The 17,024-nt window shown below is 44.6% G+C and overlaps 2 protein-coding genes across 7 annotated transcripts; both read right to left on the bottom strand.

The window, feature by feature from the left end:
• Positions 1-3,908: 3,908 nt before the first annotated feature.
• On the bottom strand, positions 3,909-7,748 carry CIART (circadian associated repressor of transcription). 3 transcript variants are annotated; one of them, XM_057722007.1, is made up of 6 exons: positions 7,655-7,748; positions 6,666-7,091; positions 6,422-6,497; positions 5,785-5,863; positions 5,576-5,678; positions 3,909-4,485 (listed from the first exon to the last, which is right to left on the bottom strand). In XM_057722007.1, the coding sequence occupies exons 2-6, from the start codon at positions 7,029-7,031 to the stop codon at positions 3,961-3,963; spliced, it is 1,149 nt and encodes a 382-aa protein (XP_057577990.1). In that variant the 5' UTR covers positions 7,032-7,091; positions 7,655-7,748; the 3' UTR covers positions 3,909-3,960. The 3 variants fall into 3 exon arrangements, with proteins under 3 accessions (XP_057577990.1, XP_057578008.1, XP_057578000.1); XM_057722025.1 differs by having other exon boundaries at positions 6,666-6,837; positions 7,655-7,740; XM_057722017.1 differs by lacking the exon at positions 7,655-7,748 and adding an exon at positions 7,208-7,648 and having other exon boundaries at positions 6,666-6,837.
• Positions 7,749-7,808: 60 nt separating this feature from the next.
• Positions 7,809-15,254, bottom strand: C1H1orf54 (chromosome 1 C1orf54 homolog). 4 transcript variants are annotated; one of them, XM_057722038.1, is made up of 6 exons: positions 15,144-15,254; positions 13,445-13,525; positions 12,959-13,017; positions 12,431-12,541; positions 10,217-10,318; positions 9,491-9,561 (listed from the first exon to the last, which is right to left on the bottom strand). In XM_057722038.1, the coding sequence occupies exons 1-5, from the start codon at positions 15,187-15,189 to the stop codon at positions 10,220-10,222; spliced, it is 396 nt and encodes a 131-aa protein (XP_057578021.1). In that variant the 5' UTR covers positions 15,190-15,254; the 3' UTR covers positions 9,491-9,561; positions 10,217-10,219. The 4 variants fall into 4 exon arrangements, with proteins under 4 accessions (XP_057578050.1, XP_057578021.1, XP_057578031.1 ...); XM_057722048.1 differs by having other exon boundaries at positions 10,217-10,315; XM_057722067.1 differs by lacking the exons at positions 9,491-9,561; positions 10,217-10,318 and adding an exon at positions 7,809-8,236.
• Positions 15,255-17,024: the final 1,770 nt, after the last annotated feature.

The following is a 17,024-nucleotide window of genomic DNA, read 5'->3' as shown; positions in this document are numbered from 1 at the left end:
TTCCTGTTTTCGCCCGACACAGATTCTTTGACATCTGCTCTCCGGATGGAAAAGAGCTTTACACCCCCTCATCTTCCTAAAAAATAAGGAAAAGAAACGAAATGAACAGACTATCAGTTTCCTATAACATCACCTTCCCAGACAATTCACTAAATAAAGTGAAATCACGAAAGAAATAATTGGGAAACACCTACGGGATTTAGAGTCAAAGACTCTTTTATGTCAGCTTCTACCCCATTTGTCTCCCAGTGAGACTTAGTATAAATAACTCGTATTTCTTCGTCATTGTGGAAACAGCTTTCCTTTTATTTTATTCTTGTTACTTCTACATATATATCAGTTTATGGTCATTCCCATAAGTTCGGGTCTACTGGAAGTGGCTACTGGAAAACAGTAGGGGAAGGCTCAGAAGAAGAAAGTAGGTCCCAACCAGGTACTTCTGTAATAAGGTTCTTTGGGTTTCTCCTCTAAAACACACAGACACACAGACACACACACACACACACACACACACATGCATCCTCATCTATTGTGCTAATAGAACTCACACAAAAACTGAAGCTTGTTTTAGAGTAAGCCAGGTTCAAAGTACCAACACAGCTAGACTGGGACATGATCATGCTTATCAAGAAACTTGTATTGAATGCCTACTTTGTGACATGCCACTGCCTCTTGGACTACCAAAAGACAGTACGTAGCCATAAAAGATAAATAGTAAAACAAGGTAGCACGTGATGAATGCAAAATAAATTATATAGGCAACAGCATAATATAGTGGGAAAGCACAGGATTGGAAGTCAGGAGATCTGGATTCTATCCAAATTCTGATACTCAGGCATATGACCCTGAACAAGTCACTTAAACCAGTAGTCTGCAAAGTACTGCCTACAGGTCAAATCCAGCTCCACTCTTGCTTTTGTAAATAAAACTTTATCAGAACACAGCTGTGCTGTTTGTTTATGTATTAGGTGTGGCTGCTTTGGGTTACAATGGCAGAGATGGGTGGTTGCAGCAGAGATGTATGGCCCACAAAGCATGTATCTATCTGGCTCTTGCTGACCCCTGACTCTCAGTCTATTTCCTCATCTGTAAAATGGAACTAATATCTGCCTTCAGTCACACAAAATTTGTCATGGGAATCAAATGGGATAAAATATAAAAACACTTTGAAAGAAAAGAAGAGGAAAAGTAGCATCTTTGAGAACCTACTACATACCTAACCTTGTACTAAGCAGTTTATGTACCTGACTTCATCTGATGGAGTAAAGGGCCAAAGACTAAGTATATATATCATGTTTAATGGAGCAAATAATTGGGAAAAGGACTTGAGTTAGTCATTGAAAGAAGGGTAGGGCTTAGTTAACAGAAGCAGGAAAGACTGAGCAAGGTGAATGGCATGAATAAGAGTTTAGAGGCAAAAAGGCTTAGTGTTCAGTGGCAAACAACAAAAACAAAAACAAAAACAAAAAAATCTGAAACAGAGGGGTCATACAGGGGAGCAGAGGGAGCAACAGAGACCTTGACTAAAGGTTTTGGACTTTCTTCTCAAAATACTAGGGAGCCATTGAATAGGAAATGACACGCAAGGCATTGTCTCAGGAAAATTAATCAGGTTGTCAGTGAGAAGGGATTAGAGGTAAGAGAGGCTATCGCTATAGTCAAGGTTTAGACCAGAGAGGTGGCAACAGAATGGATAGGAAGAAACAGATTTCAAGAGACCTTTCAAATACAGAATAAAAAGGATTTGGTGACTAAATAGCACTACGTTTTAAGCCTAGTTATCTAGGAAAATGATGGTTATAGATAGCATTAACAGAAGAAAAAGAAACTATAAAAAGGCAAAACGGGACATCTCTAAAGGAAGGATAATATTTTGATTGGTGAACACTAGAAAAGGTACCAGACTGGGAAAGAAGAGTTCTGTATGACACACTGTGTTGTCTTACACAAGCTACCTAAGTTTCCTCATTTATAAAATGAAGAGGTTGAATTAGATACAAATGGTACCCTCGTGGCTCTAAAATGCTGAAATTTTCAATAAGTTTTAAGTGTTAGTAATATGTAAATGGAACTGTCCAGCAGAAATGTAGGCATTCAGTATGTCATCTCAGGGGAAAGATTGGGCCTGGAGATGAAGCTTCAGGAGTCTTCCAAGTTGACGCAAAAATTAGAGCCATGAAAAGAAATGAAACCTTGAAGTGAAAAAATGTAGTTAAAGAGCCAAGGGCTGAGCCTAAGAGAACACCCATACTCTGGAGTGGGCAGAAGTAAGGCTATTAAGAGATATAAAAAAGTTGTTGCCAGATAGGTAAGAGGAGAATTAGGGTAGTGTGCTGACATGGGATCCAAGGGAGGAGAGTTTCAGTAGCCTTTACCAAGAGTGTCAAATGATACCAAGAGCATGGAGTACCTAAGCTTTGTAAAAGCCCCTGGATCTAGCTATTGATTGGGTGGAAGCTACACTTATAAGACTCTATTTCTGTAAGGTCATTAGTGACTTAAGAAGGTGCAGTAGAGTGATAGCAGTGGATGCTATGCTGCAAGAGTTTAAGGATCGAGTGGTGGAAATGAGTCAGAAAGAGTACGATTAGACTATTCTTTTCTTTTTCTTTAATTTTTTGGCTGCACTGCACAGCATGCAGGATCTTAGTTCCCCAACCAGGGATCGAACCTGTGCCCCCTGCAGTGGAAGCACAGAGTCTTAACCACTGGACTGCCAGGGAAGTCCCTAGACTACTCTGTCAAGAATTATAGACAAAAGGTGAGAAAGAGGGCAATTTGGCTGAAGAGATATTTTCAAGAATATCTCTTAAAGATATCTTGAAATATCTCAAGATATTTTCAAGAAGGGGGTACCTGATCATACTTTTAGGAGGAATAATTATTATTTGTAGGAGGAAGAAAGAATAAATAATTCAATAACAAATGGAAGTTACAAGGTAAAGAGGAGGTAAGTGACTCAGCAAAAGTTCCAGAGGTGAAAAGTAATCAAAAGCACAGTTGGAGAAGTAGGCCTTAAAGGGAGGGCATGTTGTCTGAAGGAAAAGGAGACAATAATTCACTGAGAACAGAGGACTTGAGAAACAAGCGAAAGATGTATAACTTGCTATGGGAAATATGCTAAGTAGCCAATATGGAATAACTAAAATGACTAAGTAGTCTGATACATTGCCAAGGCTGGGAGAGGACATGGTTTTGATGGAAAATGGGACTAATCAGAAAGAGTAATACATGGGGAAGGGTAGATGTAGGTAAATTCACAGACTTCATTTTTGCCTTCTGATGACACTGGGTAGCATACATTTAGCAGCTGTGGCTTTTTGAATAAGGAGGCCCAGTGTCTGAGGGGACTTCCTATTCTGACAGTTCTGGGGCACCCCTTCCTCTTCAAAACTGGCAACCACAGTGGCTGTTCTGGCTTTTGTGTCCCTCCTCTGGCAGCAGTAGATTACATGTGTATTTATCCACAAGCATCAACAGCTCCCAACAAAGCAAAGAGCTACCCCAGAGCAGTGGAACCTGCTAGTCCGGGCCAGCTGGAAGATAACAAGAGTGAGAGGCACAAAGGGAAAGGTACCAGGCTCTGAGCCTCAATGAAAAAACAGACCCAACTCTGAACCCTGTAACTGTCCCAAGGGTGTTCCCTAGGAAGATAGCAGCAGAGAGTCCCTTTTCCTCTCCCACAGGACGTGTGTTGTCCCATCCAGACTTCTAATTTGCTGGAGCTCGGGGTCACAAACATTCCCATCCCCTTTCCTTTCTGCAGCTCAGAGGACAAATATTGGTATTCGAGGCAGAAGGTTTCAGTTTCCCTCAGCCAGCAAACTGTTTAGGTATAAAATTTATTTAATCAGAAAAGATTTCTCTTCCCTCAACACAAATGCACACATTAAAAGTTAAAAAAGTATAGAGAGAGACATATATTTACACAAATTAGAAACTACAGTCTCAAGTCCTGGATTAGGGGTTGAGAGGATGGACATCAGGAGCAACTGGAAGATGGCTTCTCATCTGTTCTAGGTGTCCCATGGTCATCTCTCTGGTCATGGTGGGTAGACCAGGAGGGGATGGGGTACAGCTCCAGTCTGATGGCAGAGTTACCGGCAAATTGTGGCAACAAGGCCCCTCTCCAGATGGTTTCTTAGCATCACCAGGGATGACAGGAGATGCTGTAGTAGATGAAACTGGAGTGGGTGGGGCTGAGTGAGTGAAGGGCTGCACTCCATGCTGGAGGAAAAGGATGACACCAATGCTGGTTCCAGTGCCTAAAGGACCATGGCTAAAGGAGATGGTACCTGGGGAACTGAGAGGGGGATTGCAAATTGGAGTAGTGTGGATCCAAGTGAGGTTCATAGCTGGCCATTCAGTGAGGTGCCATGGCTGCTTTGGTTTCAATACTAGCTGTCCTAGCTGTGTCTGGTCCATCTTTTCCACAGAGGGTGCAGGAGAGGAAGCAGCTGGATAACTGTGGTGGCTTGGAAAATGCTAGGGATGGGGAAAAAAGAGAAAAAATTATGTGAGAAGGCTTTCAGATAACTCCACCCAGTTGCCTAAACCTTTGCTTTCCTTGGGAATTCTGTAATGCTAACATACGCTGTTTTGTGCAATAGATAATTTCCTGCCAGGCCATGATTAAGTAAAAGTTTTATTAACCAAACTGTACTTTCATTTACTTAACAAATTCTTGAAGGCCTGCTGTGTACCACACACTATAGGCACTTGCTATTCAAACACATACAAAATAAAACAGTCTCATAGATTCTCACTATTTATAAACTAATTCATCTTAGAACTTCTTTCTAAAAAGTCTATTGCTAATTGGAATCATCTTTTCCCAATTTCTGTATTTTACGTTCTAATTTCCTATGTTATGTTCCTTAAGAAGTGTAGATTAATATGCAGGCAAGATCCTTCTGCTTCTTTTTAAATCAACTATTCCCACAGCAATTGAAAATAAGAAGGACTGTCCATTATCTCCAGGAGACTTTCCCCTCCCTATCATTTGAGTGCCCCCTACATACTCTATTATTTGAAGGCACAGAAAATAAGTCATTCCACACTAGATCTAAGAATCTTTGCAACACTCTCCTAATGGGTGCCTCATGGGTGCCTTCATCCCCTCCCAGTGATGTACTTCTTGTGACCAGTCCTCAAAACTCATGCTTCCAGAAGGATACAAGGATACTTGGACAGGAGTAACAAGAGGGAGAGGAAAAGAGGTTTAGGGGCAGCAGAGGAGAAAAGATTTGCAGAGAGAAGCTGAGGAATCTTCCTGCATGATTCATCTGGCCAGGTAAAAAGCCTCCTGTATCTATGCAGAAAGCAGATAAGCTACAACATGAGGGATAGAGCTAAACTGCATGGAGTTCTTTGAAATGATACAAACAAAACAGAACCAAAAAACACCTAGAAATCAAGACAGTGAAGGAAGTTTAGGCATTCCCTCCCCTGGAAAGAAAATCTGTTGAAAAGATGAAAAGACGCAGAAGAAAATGGAAGAGGGAGCCCATTTCTCCATGTACACTTCATTTCTTTGGTTATTTCCCCACTTTTCCTCAGGTTTATAAGTTTTCACCTTGGTCAGCTGACTACCCAATGATGACTTCTGGGCAGCTATATGAGGAAACCAAGTCTTTAACATTCCTTCTACTTGTAGCAGTGTTCCTAGATAACGCTCTCTGTGGGGAGAAAAAAAAAGCCATTAGGTGTGAAAAAAGCAACAGGACAAGATTGGAGATAGCTCATTTTTTATGAAGTACTGAGGGAAAAACCAAAGGGACTTACCCCATCTGTGGCTTCTGCAAAACACCTACGATACGCTGGATCCTGTCCATTGCCACGCTCTGCTGGAAACTGCTCAATCCTGGGGTCAGGAAAGAGAGATCAAGGATTGAGATTCAAGAATTTAGTCAGGTAAAGGAAAGACAGAAAGGGCTTAAACTTGATTCACCTTTAATTGTCACAGGTGAAAAAGCAAATCATCCAGGCCCCAAACAAAGACTTAAGAGAAATACACATTTAAAAACAGAGTTTCAGGGACTTACTTCCCTGGTGGCGCAGTGGTTAAGAATCCGCCTGCCAGTGCAGGGGACGTGGGTTAGAGCCCTGATCTGGGAAGATCCCACATATCGCAGAGCAACTAAGCTCGAGAGCCACAACTACTGAGCCTGAGTGCCACAACTACTAAGCCTGCGCACCTAGAGCCCGTGCTCTGCAACAAGAGAAGCCACCGCAAAGAGAAGCCTGAGCACACAACAAAGAGTAGCACCTACTAGTCACAACTAGAGGAAGCGCGCCCAGCAACAAAGACCCAAGGCAGCCAATAAATAAATAAATAAATAAATAAAATTTATAAAACATAGTTTCAGAGAGAGAGAGAGATGAACCTAGCTCAAATGAATGCAGCTAATCAGATAATTACCTCTCTCAAATCGACCCATTCTCAGCCCATTCAGTAGGTCTGTGAGAGGGGGTATGAATCCTTGGAGCTCCTTACACTGTAGGAAAACAGGACAAAGGGTATGAGAAGACCAAGAATTGCCCACACCAATACTTATTCTTCCATCTCCCAATCTGGGAGCCAATGCTATCCTCATGGGGTCCTTACCAACCAGCTGGGTGCTAAGCCACTCTGGTCGTGTCTTCTTTCCCCAGCTTTCTCTTACCTTCTGAGCAAAGAGCAGGTCTCCTTCTGTGGTACAACCCTGGATGTTTAGACTGGTCTCCAATTCACCATCTCTTGATCTTTTGACCCCAAATCCTGACATAGAAGAAGCCAAGCCCCGCTGTTCCAAGTGAGATGCTGTATGTTGGTTACTGGAGACCTTGGGTCGTTGCCTGCAGCGGATAGGACCAGGGCTGGGCCGAGAACCTCCCCTCTGCCCAACAATGTCTGGCCTGGGGCCATGGGCCCACTTGTCCTCCCCCTCACTATCGGAGGGGAAGCCAAAGTCACTGTTCACTGGGGAGGTGGAAAAAGAGGAAGAATGAGAGTAGGAAGAACAGGAAGAAACGCTAGATGGAGAATCCATAGGTTCAGAAGCAGGGGCTGGAGAGCAGCTCCCGGAGTACCCAAAGATCGGGACCTGCAACTGAAGAGCAAAGCGAGGGAGTTTGAAACCAGAATCTGAGGATTAGGAAATGGACTGGGAGACTAGGGCGTACTGTATGCGATAATAATACCTCTTCTCTCCCTCCCCAATATTACCTGTCTCGGGGACAATAGAAAAAGTCATCTTCCCCGCCTCCCCTCCTCCATTAAGAACCTGGATTGCCTCTCTGGCCTCCTCAGAGCAGCTCTTAGCCTGACACAGCCTCTGTTCAGGGTGAATTACATGATTTGACACCTTTCCCCGGTTCGCCTGTTCTGGTCTCATCCTGACCCTGTAGCGAGCCTGAGATCACGCCACCCGCAAGTCGGAAATTTGCGGCACCTGAACCCACCGAGGGACCGCCCCCCCCCCGCCCCCGGCAGGAACCTCCCGCCTCTTCCCAATCTTTCTAATCTGGATCCCTGCGCCGGATCATCTCCAGTCGCGCCTGCCACGTGATGCGATCCCTCTCAATACCAGTATCTGCGTTGAGTCCCTAAGCCCACTCCCACCGGGTCTGATCCCCCCGCGCGGATGGCTCCCTGTCCTCTGAGTCTCCTCACCTGTGCCGGTCGGCTCAGCCCTGGCTGTCTCCAGCTCCTGCTCAGACTCTCGGGTCTCGGCTACCCACCTCCGCCTCCCTCCTACTGGGTCCCGCCCCTTCCCCCTCCCAGACACGTGCAGCTCCGCACGTGCCTTTCCCCTGCGTACACAGACCTCGCACCCTCATTGGTTGTGTAGCCGGTGGCACGTGACTCTCGTTACTGAAGGTCACATCCTATTTGCTACAGCATACAGGGGCTCGGCCAATAACGAGGCTGTCAGGTGACGATTGGTTGGAAAGTAAGCATTCCGTGCTCCGCCCCTACATGCGGCTAGCGAGGAGGACCCGGTGACGAGAAGAGGAGGATGGAAAAAGAGTGGAAATGAAGGGAGGGGAGGGAAAGGGCGGAGCCCGTGACCTTAAATAGGATGGTGGTGCGCCGGAGCCGCGCAGCTGGAGTGTGCAGGCTGGTCGTGTGACCTGAGGTGTGAGCCTTGAAATGTGGGGCTCTTGGCTCTTCCTTGGGAACCGGCCCCTCTCCCCCCTCTTTCAGCGCCTCAGCTCACGAGTGCAGCACGTGGAAGCCATCAGTAACTTGCGTCTGCAACGTGTGTGAGAGAATGGATGTGTGCCACTGTGTATCCTCTCCCCCTCTCGGCGGCCCAGGCCTCGTGACTCCACGGTCTCTGTTTCACCCTCCCCTCCTCCTCCTCCTTCTCCTACAAGTTGGGTGCCTCCTGCCCTGCTGGGTGAGGAGCGTGGGGATTGCTGCCGAGAACACCGCGTCCTCTCCCCGGCTCCCGCTGGGGCGGCTCCTCCAGCCCTTTCCTTACATAACCCCCCACGCACGTTACCAGCTCAGATGCCCGCGCGCCACGACTCTAGAGGTCAAAGCCCAGCTGGGTTGTTCCTGACTTTTCTACCCGGGTTTCTCGGGCCCTGCGCCCTTAATTCTGTGTTTCTTAACACAGGGAACAGAGAGGTGGTAGGTGATCTCCTGGATTATGCCTTTGTCCAGCTTCAGTGTCTTCATTTGTCTTTAGGAGAAGATTTGAAGGAGCGAGGGTGGCAAGTCCGGAGTCTACTATTCACTGCCCCCTTGTGCCCCCTTGCAGTTTTATTTTAGTCTTTTGCCCATTCGCGAGGCTTGCGGAATCTCAGTTCCCCGACCAGAGACTGAATCCGGGCGCTGGCAGTGAAAGCCCCGAGTCCAAACCACTAAGCCAGCAGGGAACTCCCCCTTGCAGTATTGAGCGCGCAGTGGAGAGAAGGGAACAGGATTTAGGGACTGATTGAAGCTATAGCATCGAAGAGACCACAAGGGGGCAGCCCAGTTCTGATTAGGGTCGCAAGGATAAAGGTGGAAAAAAAAAATTTTTTTTTTAAGTTTGTCCCTGCATGCCCTAATTACTAACTGAAAAAGGTACATGGTTAGGGGTGGGAGCGGGGAGGTAAGTGGAGGAGGGTGTGAATTTTAAAAATCTATTCTAAGTAGTTTTTGATATTTTACATATATTTAACAATGTGCTTATTTTATAAAAAGGAAAAAAAGTTCCACTTAAACTTCAACTTTCTTTCTCCAAACATACTGTCTCAACACCATATATGATAAAGTAAAACAGTAGAATTAGAGGGAATTATAGGCTGTGAATAAGCCTGTTGTTTGTGGGTGTTTTCTCCATTCTTCCCAAAATTTCAGGGTTTTTTTTTTTCACAGTCCTAATAATTCCCTCTAATTCTACTGTCGCCTGACTCCCTTTCTAATCTACCTTTCCCACACCCATATCCTGGTGCCCTCTTCAATGTTGTAGGTTTAGAAATGACCCTCATAAAGGAGTAGAGAGTAACAGATTACTTCATTTATTTAATCTCCCACTCTCCTCTTCCCAGATCCCCATCCAACGAGTTGTAACAGCCTTCCCTCTCCTAAAAAAAACAAAGGGGTAAAAACAAAACAAAACAGAGTCAGGTACTCAGGAAGCCCCTCTCACTCTATGGAAACTCCCCAGATTTCATATTGTGAGCTAGATTTCCCCACCGACATCTACTAGATGTGTCCCCCTCCCCATCCATTCCTTCCTTCTGCTAAACCTCTTCATGCCCTATAGTTACTTAGATTACCAACTTAAATTCCTTCCCTATAATACAGGTTTCTCTTCCCTCCTCCTTTCCCCCACCATCTCTCCCTTACATTAAGGAAACACCCCTGCTTCCGCCTCTGAACCTTGCCTCTTGACTCTGCCAGACTGTAGGGCCTCTCTCATTTTGCCCTCTAGCACCTGAAGAACCTTAAACCAGGCCAGGCTGGAACCAGCTTTGATTCCTTGAGGCAGACTGGAAACCTGGAGAAGTTTCTTCTCCATCCCACCTGCTTCTGCTCTAGGAGGTTCTGAAATCCTCCCAGTTCAGAAAGGCCTTTGCGTCAACATCTCCTAAACCTCCTTAAAGTTAGATAAGATTTTTCTAAATGTGATCCCTCTTCCTTTAAGTAGCTGAGAATTGACCAGGCTGGAAACACTAGCCAGAGATACTGGTGAAATTACTTCACAGACTCCCCCAAGGCCAGTGGCTGCACTCTCACCTTCTACATGAAATACATCCCCCCCTGAACGAGGGCCCAGGACAGGAGGAGTGGACCAGGACTCTGCAGACTGGATACAGCATCCTTCAGATCTGGACTCTGCTAAAATACAGACATCCCCCCACAGTAGGCTAGTGTCATCCTTCCTACCACCACCTCCCACTCTGGAAGAATAACCATCTCTTTACACCAATCTGTCTTCTTTCCTCTGAGCTTAGAGAAAGATCCAGCCCTCCTCCCCATTACTATAAGAAGTTCTTTACTCTGTGCCTTTCAGCCATTCCTGACCATACCAGGGAGACCTGACTTAATTCAATAAGATGTTTTTTGTTTTGTTTCTTAAGCTATGTGCATGACACTATGCTAGTCACTGCTAGGTGCCATGGGGGGATAAAAATTTGATTGACATTGGTCCTGTCCTCACAGAGTTTACAGTTTAAAGGGAGCCTACTATATACATTAAAATATTTATCTGTCCTTGTCAAGCATCAGCTTTCCATTCCTACTAATTCCTCCCATCTGTGTTCAACTATATTCAGACTGCACTTTGGTCCTGTTGCCCTTTCTAGCTGTTGCTTCTCGTTCTTCATTACTAGATTTCTCACGTGGTTGGTCTACCCTCTCCCTCCACTTCCTCACAAATTCCCTCTCATGCCACAAAACCTAGCTTTTGTTACAACCACTCAATTGAAACTGCTTTCTCTGTGGTTATCAGTGACCTCCTTCTCGTGGTTATCAGTGACCTCCTTCTCCTTGGCCTCTTGGTAGCTTTTGATTGATTGTTTTACACTTTCTCTTCTAGACTTTATAATACAAATTGGCTAACTGCCTACCTCTCCAATCAGCTCGTCTCCATTTCCTCAGTTGACTCCTCTCCTACTAACTATAGGCACAGTCGTTTGCCTTTTGGTCTTCTGTGGTACTGGCTCTACTGAGCTCATCTACTTTCATAACTGTGACTTTGCACTTAGAACTGTAGCACTGACTTAATTCAGCTACCTTTAGGACACCCTCAGAGGACTGTCACTATAAATTCAGCTTGGCCAATACCAAATTCATAACTTCACTTCTAAATCACTCTGATCTCCCACAGTTCCCGTTTTGGTCAACCATTTTCCCAGATATCCATGTTTAAAACTTTTAAGTTATTTTAACTCTCTCCTCATTTATTGCCCATATGAAGTTATCACTGGAGCAAGGCATTTTCTTCAAAATGTGTCTTATTTTTCTCCTCTCCATTCAACATGCCACTTCCCTAGTCCAGACCTTTAATGGATTGTTTCAGGAATGATGCAAATCTCATGAATCTCTCTCCACTCCATTGCATCCTTCATACAACCAGATAAATCATTTTTCAAAAATACTACTTTCATTGCATGTTTACCACAGTGAAGAACTTACTAGGCTCCCTATTGCTGAGAAGTCTGACTTCTACCCTGATACTTCAGACTCTATAATTTGGCCCTATCTTCCCATATGTGAATTTACCAAGCAAATATTTAGAGGCTTGTAAGTTTTATTTCTTAATTTTCCACTGTTCCTTTCCATAGACCCTCTCTTTCAATCATACCCCATCCACTGAATACCCTCCTTGTTCTATCCCCCTTGTCTACGCAGCTCTTTCACTCTTGGAATAACTATTCTCCCTCCTAATTGCTTTCATCTGTTCATAACTTACTGCCAATCAAAAGCTCACCTATTCTTCAAAGTGTATCTCAAGCACAAGGACCTCCTAAAAGTCTTCCAGACAACTTCAGCCTGAACTAATCTCTCCTTCCACTGCTTAAAGCACTTGTTTGTCATATGCTGTCAGATTTATACACAATTTAACATTGTTACAAATCTTTTCACTTTGTTTTAAATGTTTCATAAGTGTAAACTTGAGTTTTATGAATCCTTTGAGGACAATAACAACATAGATTTCTTTTTCTTCATCATCAGCATCCTTAGAAGCTTTAAGCACAGGTTACATACACATTAAATACTATTCACCTGATATTTATCTGCACCAAATCTTCCCAGTGTTCTGTATACAGGGTTAGTATTAAATCTCAGTGAAAGAAATGATGGCCGAGCTGAGATGAACACCTCCAGTACTAGTTATTTGGTTCCCCAATCCACCAAAGCCTCCCTCTGCTCCACATCACCACCCCTGGGATCTGTCCAGGGTAAGGGATGTCTGTCTCCATCCCCTCTTATCCCCAATCCACTCACTGGTTCCATTGTCACTGGTTTCTCTGTCACAGGCTTCTGATGGTCTGCACGATCTGTTTCACGACTAATGGTAGTCTCTACTGCTTCCATTACCTCCTCATCCAACCTGTTCTGCCCTCAGTAGGATTAGGAAACACAGAGTTATCATTGCCTCCATCCAACATCCTCATAGATTCTCTATCTAGAGTTCTTTTTTCCTTCACCACCTCTCCTCCCTGCCACCGCTCTCCCAGGACTTAAACTCAGGGATCTTCCCTATTTCAGGTTTGCATGGATTATGTACCCATCCCATTCACCAGTTCCATTGACTCAGGGGCTGTTCTTCCCTTTCAGTATCTTAGTAAATCTACTGCATTCTGGCTTCATCCCCAGGTATGGCTAACAAATTTGTTTGGGGCTCACTACCTGGTTTCACTTCACCTAACTACTTTCCATTCCTGTTCATCATTTACATTTCAGCCATGCCCAGTCTCTTTTTAACTGTTACCTATCCTAATCCTCCTAGAGGGTTGTGTAGATATCACTCACCAGCCTGTCCTCTGACTCAAACATAGAGTAATCAACAGTGAAGTTTGCACCAAAGTCATCTGGGGAGGAGAAAAAAAAATCAGTAGCAACAAAGCAGAAAGGTAGCACTAGACCCAGAAATGAGAAGAGGAAGAAACTGTTTAGAATACTTCAATTTGCTCAAGTTGTAAAATTTACTGGTATAATATCATTCTAATGAGCTTTAATGTTAAAAATGTTTGTAAATGTGTATGCACTTATATTTTCAGTCTCATGTCTAAAATCATGTACAAATTTGAAAAATTTCAAGTTGTTTCAACCAATTTCTAAAGGATTGAAAATCACTAGTTTGAGAAATAACATCATAAGCTTGATAGTCTTTGCTCACAGCCAAATTTTTCTCTGGCCTAGTTATACCATTGCAATGGAAAAGTCAAAGTCTCAAAACTGAGCATCTCCCAAACCTCTCTCCATCCTGTGAAGGGTCAGAATCCTATACATACTCACCATAGTTGGGGGTAACTGTGTAATAATAGATCACCTGATAATACTCATCCTCTTCCAGTCCTTCATCCTCATATTCTTGTCCTAGGGGGACAAGGACTAGATGTCAAGGGGCATCTGGAACTCCTTAGCAATAGAAGGACACCTAACATTGACCTCAGCTCTATCAGTTTCCTTTCTTTCTGACTCCCCTCTATTATCTCCCTGCCTCTGCACCTCTAAACCCTTCTCAGTCTTCTGGGCTCCATAACTCTGATGAGGCATGTTATTCTGTGCCCTTTTAATCCGGGAACTCCCAGAAGAGAAAACTTCACACACTGTAACCCAAACTAAGCCCTAAAAAGGTAGGAAGCAGGGCTTCCTTGGTGGTGTAGTGGTGAAGAATCTGCCTGCCAATGCAGGGGACACAGCTTCGAGCCCTAGTCCAGGAAGATCCCACATGCCATGGAGCAACTAAGCCCATGCGCCACTACTACTGAGCCTGCCCTCTAGAGCACGTGAGCCACAGCTGTTAAGCCCATGTGCCACAATTACTGAAGCCCATGTGCCACAGTTACTGAAGCCTGCGAGCCTAGAGCTCCTGCTCCGCAACAAGAGAAGCCACCACATTGAGAAGCCTGTGCACTGCAATGAAAAGTAGCCCTCCCTCTCTGCAACTAGAGAAAGCCCGCGCACAGCACTGAAGACCCAACACAGCCAATAACTAAGTAAATAAATTTATTTAAAAAAAAAAGGTAGGAAGCAGAGAGACACCAGAAATTAAGACCTCCACATCTTCTCCTCAGTATGTTCTAGACCAACTGTATTTGAGAGAGATCTTCTCTTATCAGTGTATCCCACAATTAATACACACACAGACACACACAGACACACACACACACACACATGGCCTTAGGCTTTTGGACTTGGGCTTTAGTTCCAGTTTCAATGCTAACTAGTAGAATATCTCTGAAACAAGCCAGTTAACATCCGCTTTCTCAAAATGAGTCAGCTGGGCTAAATGATCTGTCTGCATTAGTTTTTCTTCCTTCCCAGGATTAAAGATATGTGGCTTGGACATGATTGGTTCAGGAATTCTAGACCTCCTGCTAAATACTTCCCTAAGCTCCTTGGATGCTCTCTCTTAACCCCAAGCAATGACACAAGAGTCTGGAGGAAAAGGAAACAATGAGAGCACCTGGCAGACTGGGAACAAAGGAGGGAAGGAGCCAAGCTACTTTTGGGACCCTGTTCCTGGAGGCAGCCAGTACTATCCTAAAGGCCATCCCTTCTATGTCTTTACTAATACGAGGTTTTTTCTCTAACTCGCTGGGAAAGAAGATACCCTGGCTTCCCTTGCTAGTTTCAGACTGCCCCACCTTTAGAGTCCACCTCTCTCCACTCTTACTTTAGTCCTACTCATCTTGTGCAACTCTGTGGTGATGGCAAGCTGAGTTCACTCTTGTTAGGACCTTCCCGTGGCAGGGGCTCCGTCCCCTTCAGCTGCCTCTTCTTTGACAGGACTCTGCTCTCCTCCCCCTTTCCTGGCTCTAATTTCCAAGCCCCCCCCTCCCCCCCTCCCATCCTGACATCTAACACAGATGAGCTAGTGTTATCATTCCTTACTGAAGTGCACCTCCCACCCTCTCCTCGTTTTCTTTTCTCCCACCCTGTTTACGATAGAAGACCTCGCTCAAAAGCTCAGGGAGAGGCGTGAACTTACCCAGGATGAGTGGCACAGCAAGGATGGCTACAAAGAGGACATCCATGCTCGATTCTGTACTAGTGCCTTGAAAGTAAAAAAGGAAATTACAGCGTTTCCCACCAAACTTACCCCGCCTTCTGCCCTCCTCCAAAGCAGGGAAGGAGCTGTAGCAACTCTTTTCCTTGGGGGGCGGGGAGGGGGGGAGAATTCTCCGCCCACTTGCTGGCTGACTGTGCCATCAGTTACTACCGGTGAGGTCCTCAGTCCTCAGCCATAGCTGTCCAGATCAAGAGAAGCAAAGTGAATTTTGATGGAAACATGTTCATTGAAACCCCCTGGCCCTAAACTAGATCCATTCGGGCCTCCTGCTACCACTTCCAGAAAAACAAAACAAACAAACAAACAAACAAAAAACCCCAAATCAAACAACAGCAAAAGACCCAGCCTACCAAGGAGTTTCCCCTCTCCCCTACTTTCCTTCCTTGTCCCTGGTCCTCACAAAAAGCTCACCCTCCCTCTCACTCTCTCTAACTTATTATCACTACCCAGAGCTGCCCTTCTCTCTGAAGCTTCATCACAATCTCTTTCTTCACAGTCAAAATATTCTGAGGAAGGGATGAGCATTTTTTCTAGACTGAAAATAGTCTCCTTCCTCTGCCTGTCTCGGACTACGAAGTATGGGAGCAATATCAACATCATTGTCTGACTCTCCAAGCACCTGCTCCATTGCTTCTGATTCAAAAAACAAAACCAAAACCAAACAACTTTCAGTCAAGACTAGTTACTTCCTCTCTGCTAAATACCTCACCTCACCTCTTTCTCAGCTTTCTGCACACAGGATTGGAAAAAGGTGGAAGCTGTATATGCCACACCCCTTCTCCCACTTTCAGTCACTTGCTGTATGCCTTTCATTCTAGCCTACAGGGGTGGAGTTCATCTTACCCTTCTCTCTGCTTTCATATTTCCCATTTTCATTCCATTCAGTTTAGAAACATCTAGTAACGTATGTGCTAAGCACAGTCCGCTAGGCCTAGTCTGATAGGCAATTCAGGCTTTACAGATAAGGGAATAAGAAAAGAATGCAGGTGTTTTTGTTGTTGTTGTTGTTTTAAAGGAGTTACAAACATCTATTCAACATTTACTTTGATTCAGGCACTATGCAAGTCTCTGTGGAACCACCAATGAACAAGATAGGTTTGGTGCCTGTTCTTAAGTCAGAAGATGCTGTGGTATCAGCTCAAAGGAGACATGAGAAAGTTGTCTTATCCCTATCTCTTCTGGCTTGCTATGCTCAGAAGCAAGACAATATAGTCTTGAGCACTGGCCAGGAGGCTCCCACCCTCTCAACCTTATTGGGGGAGGATTTGCATGGTGACTTCCCATGTAAATCTATATAATCTATTCCTTCAGCTCCTTTCCAGAATTTCCCAGAAAAAAACCCATAAAACTCTTACGTGGATGTACACCTGTGCACCGCCATAAATCATTTCCGAGAAGGAAAGGAAGCCTGGTTCTCTTTGAACAATTTCTATAGTTGTTTGGGGTACTTTGATTTCTTTCTCAAAAACAATATTCCAGTTTCCCTCACTCTCCCATCCTGGTAGTAGTCTTTTGCCTAAACATCCTCCCTAAGGACTAACCCCACCCCCATCCAAATGAAGTTACAATACCCTCTTCTCATACTTTAACTTTCTTTCGCTCTAATATGCATCCCCTGCGCCTTCCCTTCCCCCAGCCTGAGAAAAAGACACCACCGAGGTTCATTTTCAGAAAATAAATAGAGGAAGTATGACATAAAAGGAACCGAGTAACGGGAGGGGGGATTTTCCTTCAACGCCATAGCTCTAATTGCTTTTTACAACAACTTTAACTCCCAATTTTAACTCAAAATCCCCTCTA

Source organism: Hippopotamus amphibius, chromosome 1 (assembly GCF_030028045.1).
Source record: "Hippopotamus amphibius kiboko isolate mHipAmp2 chromosome 1, mHipAmp2.hap2, whole genome shotgun sequence".
Lineage (NCBI taxonomy): Eukaryota > Metazoa > Chordata > Mammalia > Artiodactyla > Hippopotamidae > Hippopotamus > Hippopotamus amphibius.
This window is presented reverse-complemented; position numbering and strand designations above follow the sequence as displayed.